This window comes from Populus nigra, chromosome 8, assembly GCF_951802175.1.
Source record: "Populus nigra chromosome 8, ddPopNigr1.1, whole genome shotgun sequence".
In the NCBI taxonomy this organism is placed as follows: Eukaryota; Viridiplantae; Streptophyta; class Magnoliopsida; order Malpighiales; family Salicaceae; genus Populus; species Populus nigra.
Window position 1 is genome coordinate 13768372 of NC_084859.1, and position 6690 is coordinate 13775061.

Genomic DNA, 6690 nt, shown 5'->3' on the forward strand with positions numbered 1-6690 from the left:
CCATAAGGAGTCCTCTAATTAAGCATATGCCTCTCTACCTCTCTCCAAACAAGTGGTAAGAGTTTATGCATGATGAGGCCTTGAGAGCACGCCCACTCATTATGTCGCTTTGGAAATTTTCATTGCTTTAAAGGGATTTTACTGATTGACTTCAACCCAAGTAAGAGGTTGCTCTCCTGGTCAATAACATCCGAAAAAGCACGAACTTTTCATTCTTGTTAATCAGTCATGTTATCTAGACAAAGTGATTAATATGTTCCCTTGTTCCTTGCCATCCGTATTTAAATCCCCATGTAAGAATTTCAAAGTGTACTTCTCGTGGTCAAGTACACAGAAATATCCATGATTTTTCTTCAATCATCCTAATCTAAGGCCAGCTCTTGCAGCTCATCCATATGAATTTCGCTGAAGTGGGTTGTCGAACAAAGTTTGTTCGACCCAATATATTTCGACTTGTCAAGAAGTTGATAGAATATTTATCAAGAAGTTCCTCGGATGCATTTGGATTCATCTTCTTGTACAGGTATGTATAACTGAGAAAAAAGTCACGAGTCAAATATGGTGGATTCTTTAAGAGGTTCACCCAAGCAGTTGTGTCGTGCACACAGGACGGTAGTTGACCAAGCTTCCTGCACTATCTAAAAATAAATTTGCGAAGTCTTGAAACTAACAGCTTGCTAGTTGATTTTCATTCTTTGAGTACGAGTTTTTGTTGCTCCTTTTCTATGTCTTAATAGTGTTTCGAGTTGTTTTCTCCCTAATTTCTTGTTTGGGAAGAGGGGGAGTCTACATAGAATCATACATATTAGCTCAATTGGGGACAACGTCATTTCATGTCTTCGCTTTACTTCACTGGTAATAATCCTCCCGTAGAACATTAGGGTTTTTCAGCTTAAACAAATATATAAATTGTTTTTTGTTCTTTCTCTAGAGTACTTCAAAGTTCAAACCAAGCTAAAATAGAATATGCTATGGTGTGAACTAACTTCCTTCAATATCCATTTCCTGTGAGTTAATTTAATTTTAAGGGAAGATTGTTTTGGAAGAAGTTGACTTTCTGCATGCGATGCGTTTTTTCGGAGAAGATAATTAACTTTCCGCATTGCATCTTAAACAACAACATCAGGATATGTAACCCAAAAAAAAAATTTAGGAGAAGCATGTTATCATGGAGTTTGAAAACAAAACCAGCTATTCTTCTGACTTTCTTATCTGCTAAGATGCATGAACTTTAATTTTGAATATTTAAGCAATATTCCTATATATATATATATATATATATATAGCAGCAAAATGATCTGGCCACAACTTATAACATCAAAACTATTCTTTGCCGCTTGCAATATTAACAAATTGATTTCTAGTTCCTTTCTTAAATAACTAGGCACATATTAACAGGGATGCAGGTCTAAATGTCTCAGCACAACCCATTTCTGATAATTAGAGTCCCAATGACTCTTTCTTGTATTGGAAGGAACGATTCTTCTAAACGCATGCATCCCTATACGATCAAATTTAGATGGTAGGTTGATCAATTAGGCATTTTCCAAACTGAGGATATTCAATTTCATCATTGGCCATGTATCTAATGTTAATTATAATTAGATGAGGTGAAAATTTGTATCAAATGAAAAAAAAAAAAACACTCTCTGCAATTGTATTGGAAACTAGCTGATGTATAACACGTCAACATATCTAATTTCACAAGATTGTGATTCAATTTCAAAATGATTAATGAGGCTATGTAGGCTGTAGAGATTCATTAGTATTGACTCGGCATCCAGAAATTACATTTTTAAAACATGAAATAGCTGTTTTTTTTTCCTTTTTTTCAGGCACCGAGTAAATTAGTATCACCAAAAAGCCATTGGTGAAAAGGGAGTACAGAAGTATAGCTGCAGAAATAAATAGCAGAAGACTGTAAAATCAAACATAGATTAAAATTTCATGATGAATCTTTCCTTACGAGATATTTACCATTCTTGGTGGACTACATTCCCCCTCATGAAAACGAGTGAAAAATGAATTTTACAATCTTCAAACTGTTGCTGTGAAAACCGAAGCGGAAAAATAAAATAGAGACCTTAATGCTAAGATTGAACATACAGAGATGATCTAAATAGAAAACGATCGATCATTACAATCATAATGCCTTCAAATGCAAATTGAAGGCAGTACATCCAACATTCAATAGCTGATCAAGTGAGTTCCAACAAATCTCAGCTATACATCCCACCTGACAGTACTAACTTATTTTTGTTTGGCATTTGTTCTCTATCCAGTAACCTAGTATTCCTCCGTATGGACACAGTAAGTCCATAGCTACAGCAATACCATTTCAGTTTTATCATGTACAGAAACTTGGATATCATACTTCTTTTTTTTCCATATAAATGTACGTAGTTCCTATAATTAGTATGCATATTCTATTATTTTAGCTTTATATAAGCCTTCACTTCCACAGATCAATTTGACAACTGGAAGTCGACGTTGAGGCATATTCCTGTGCAGTCTCTGACCTTTTGGAATCGTTGGCTAGCATATGCATCTGCCCAGCTGCATGAAAGGTGGCTTTATTGGAGTAGTTATTGGTTCCCTTGGACGCATCCTCGTGGCTGAGCTGAGATGCAACAAATTTATCAAGAACTCGCCAGTCAGTCACTTGGTCCACAGCTTGCTCACTATTATTGTTATTGTAAAATGAGTTCAAATTTTGTTGGTGGCCTTGCTGCATTTGTTCTTCTTGTGTAAGGGTAGATGACTGCAAAGTGCTCCCATTGGTCCTGTCATAAGCATAAGCAATAACTGAATTGCAACTCGCAGTTGCTGCTGATTGTGCAACTTTTGGGCTTTCTAATTGAGGTAGCTGGAGGAAAGGGTCATGAGGCATATTGTATGGCAACTCCAGCTCTTGCTTGCAAGTATAATGATGAAGGTATGATGCATAAGGTTGAGAAATTCGCCTTGGAGAATCAGTTTCTGGCATGAATGAGACCTGGTCATCATACCAACATGGTGAGTCGTAGTCACTAACTTTTCTCATTGTTGGCATTTTCTTCTTGAACACCCTGCAGACAACCCATCCTTCTTCCTGTTGCGGTTACAAACAATCTCATTATCAGACAATTTGACTTTAGTGTCATAGGTATTATGCAAGAATTTTTATTTGATTGTGAGGGAAGCCAAAGTAATTGTAGAACAACAATACTAAAAATTGCAAGAGGCTGAATTTAAATTGAGTTAGATTTCGTTCTGATTTCTTCTCGGGTAGAAGTGCTGGAATCAAATTATTCTACCTGTTGACCGAAGCCCTACAACAGAATCTGAAACAAAGTTATCTGAATCTTTTCTGTACTAGCTAGAGGTCTTTGTATCTAATTTATGTACCAAAAAGCTCCCCACCGCACATTTTAAAGTGGGAAGATTTGAGGATTTTTGGCTGATCAAAGAAATTAAATCTTTAAAGCAATACAGCTATATGCTACAGTGTAAATCAGTTGTGCATAAAAATTATAAACATCATAATTAATTGGAAATAAAATCACAATTATGCATAATCGATGTCCCAAGGTATCACTCAATTCCCTTAGGCATGCTAGGCAATCAAAATAACATGCTGAGTTGAAAGAACGAGGCTCTCTAGTGAGCTTTTTTGGGTATGCCTACAGATTTATCTCCAAGTCATCAATATGGTAGAAGATTAATAAGGCTAAATTAATGCACATTGGCATGTGAATAAGAATTTTTTTTTTTTTAAGCGGCAGAAATTAAAACTCAGGAAAAAATAAAAACTTGCCTGAGGGGTTCCATTTTCATTCGTTTCCAGTCGATATTCATGCATGATCAAATCAGACTTTTGTCCATTCGGAGCTCGTCCTTTGTAAAACACTAGGGTTTTTCTCATGCCAATCAAGCTATGCCTAGAGTAGATAGCCTTATCTCTTCCAGTAGCTTTCCAAAACCCAGCTTTTGTCGCTCTATTAGTGCGAGTTCCGGTAGGATACTTTTTATCTTTATGGCTGAAGAAGTACCATTCATTTTGATCTTCAGTTCCTAGTTTGCACAACTCTGTCCAAACAAACAAGATTAATTGATAAGTTTAAATAATACCATGATCTAGAGGCTTTTCATTTCCAAATGTGATCATTAGCAAACAATAGTTCGAGGATTGATTATTATACTACCTTGAAGATCCCATGGTTCAATTTTATAGAGATCAACATCCTTAATGACATCAAGATCAATTCTTTTCGAAGCAACTTTTTTTCTAAGGTAGTAATCAACAAGCTCTTCATCTGTTGGATGGAATCTGAAGCCCGGGGGAACATGCGAAAAGGTATTCATCTCCTCCAAGAACTGAAATGCAGCAATATCAGCCATATGTAAGTAAAAAGGATGATAGATTATATTCTGACATTAAATGCGAGTCCGCACTCACACATATAATATTGTGCTCAATTTTCTCTCAAAACAGTCTTATGAATTAACTCAAGAGTACTAGCAGTGAAGAGCATTATAAAGTTCATATATATATCAACCATTGGAGTATAAATGACACAGCACGAGATTTGGTTAAAGATTAACTAGATTAAGTTCTTAATTGAAATAGTTTTTTGAAAATTATTTTTCTCTCAAAACAGTCTTATGAATTAATTCACTGCTTTATGTTTACATTGGAAACTAATGTTAGATAAAAGAATATTTAAAAAAAAAATATAACAGAAAGGAGAAGGAGAAGGAGAAGGAGAAGAAGAGATCATTCCAAAAATAAAATTAAAAAAAAAAACATACACAGAATATATAACATGAACCAACTCAAAAAACTGGATATTATTGGGAAGTTTAATGAAACAAAGTGTTCTCTCCACTCAAAAAAGGTGAATGTTGGATGATTATAGGGAAACCAAATTTAAAACTTTTACTTTTTGAAACATCCGTAAGGAAGAAGATTACCATGAAATCAATGTCGAAGAACATCACAAACAAGAATATGGCAGACACTCACGCTCACATATTTTGAGCATATTCCTGTGCTTTGTATCACCTTTCTTTTAACTTGTTCAACATTAATATATAGACGTGGTATGCATCAAGAAAAAGGGTAAACGGAGGACAATTTTAAAACTAAAGAACTTGCTATGAATATGAACTCGCTATTAATAGACTCAATCCCTATCCTTCATGACCACAAAAAAATTAAATCGATTCATTCTAAAGTATGCACGATACAGAAGGTAAGATCTTCGCATAAATGTCTCAAAATAAAGAAAGAAAATGCATATGATAATGAACCAAGGAAAAAAAGCATGTAATACAGAAATTAAAGGCATATTTACTTTAATCGATTCTTATCACAAAAATAGAATTTGATACTAATCATATAATATGGTCACTTCAGCAAGCCAAAGTAATCCCCTTTTTTTCTGAATGAAATATGGCTTTGATATGCCAAAAAAATTCCAGAAAACTCGAATTACAAGAAGATAAGAAATTAATTAGAAAAATTATAACTATTGCTCTTTGAGTATTTCAACATGCTAATTAGCCGATGCATGAAATGACCTGCTGAGTCCATGAAACCATGCACTACGTAGAACAAAAATGCGATCAAACTTAGTTCTCAAAACTTGAATGGTAAGGTTATGATAGCTTCTAGTAATGTCTTTTCCATTGAATATTTGAAATCCGTATCTTCCAATTTGCCCGCAACAAAGGAGTTCTCCGATCTTAGTGATTATCATTCAGATTAAGGAGTGAGGAAAACCATCAAATTAAGACATACGAATCCCAGAAAGACAAATGAAATGAAACGAGAGAGAGGAAAAGAAAAGCTATATCAATAAAGAGTGAAGGAAGGAGCATAAGAAGTTCTTGATACCCAACCTTGGAAATCCTGTAGCTAGAATAATACACTCTTGCCAAGTAAGAACTCCCCGTTAGATCTCGTTGCTAATGAATCCAAACTCGAACCCACCAATCAGCTCGAAGGAAAGATACACTTTAAGCTAGCTTTTAACACTCCCTTTTAACCTTTTAACAAGGCAACCGAACCAGAAAAGAAAAGGTAAAACGCAGAACAGAAGCAACAAACAAACAAGAATGAAGAAAGCAATAAAAGTGATCCTCGGGAATTGAACTGAAACCCCCCAACCACTTGTACTCTTGATTAATGTAACCTTTGATTGTCCAAAGAGACTAAACGAGAGGGGAATGATCAGATCCCGAGGAAAGTAAAGGGAAGGGGCTGCCAAAGAGAAAAAGAAAGGTACATGAAGAGTAGAGAAGAAAAAAGAGAGATGGTTAAATAAGAAGCAAGGAAATGAGAATGAGTAGAAGCACACACATGCCCTAATAATCTCTCTCTCTCTCTCTCTCTTATCGTTCAAGTGGGAGCTTGATTGCTGGAAAAGCTTTGCACGAAAAAAGGGGGCGTATAATGGCTATAACTACGCTTTTAGAGAGAGAGAGAGAGAGAGAGAGAGAGAGAGAGAGGTGATAACCTCTACCAGCAACTGATGTAGACTATAGAAGAGAATGTTCAGCTAGCAATTGAGGTTAATAAGGAGAGAGTGGATCGATATGATGATGTGAAAATATCAAACGGTGAAGATGAGTTGGGTTTTTTTAAGAGAACAAACAGCGAATTAAAAGAAAAATAGAAAAAGAAAAGGACATGGTGACATTGATGTA

The 6690-nt window shown here is 35.3% G+C and overlaps 1 protein-coding gene across 1 annotated transcript; it reads right to left on the minus strand.

The window, feature by feature from the left end:
- Positions 1–2091: 2091 nt before the first annotated feature.
- LOC133701105 (NAC domain-containing protein 7-like) lies at positions 2092–6413 on the minus strand. Its single transcript, XM_062124908.1, has 4 exons — positions 5884–6413; positions 4185–4356; positions 3797–4068; positions 2092–3091 (listed from the first exon to the last, which is right to left on the minus strand). The coding sequence occupies exons 2-4, from the start codon at positions 4342–4344 to the stop codon at positions 2453–2455; spliced, it is 1071 nt and encodes a 356-aa protein (XP_061980892.1). The 5' UTR covers positions 4345–4356; positions 5884–6413; the 3' UTR covers positions 2092–2452.
- Positions 6414–6690: the final 277 nt, after the last annotated feature.

What these genes read in the sequence shown, in the direction of transcription:
- LOC133701105 (XM_062124908.1), bottom strand. Translation starts at nt 4,344, where the DNA reads ATGAATACCTTTTCGCATGTTCCCCCGGGCTTCAGATTCCATCCAACA. An exon ending in TGAACCATGGGATCTTCAAG is followed by an intron (nt 4,069 to 4,184) that starts GTAGTATAATAA and finishes TTGTTTGGACAG; the next exon opens with AGTTGTGCAAACTAGGAACT. An exon ending in ATGAAAATGGAACCCCTCAG is followed by an intron (nt 3,092 to 3,796) that starts GCAAGTTTTTAT and finishes TAACCGCAACAG; the next exon opens with GAAGAAGGATGGGTTGTCTG.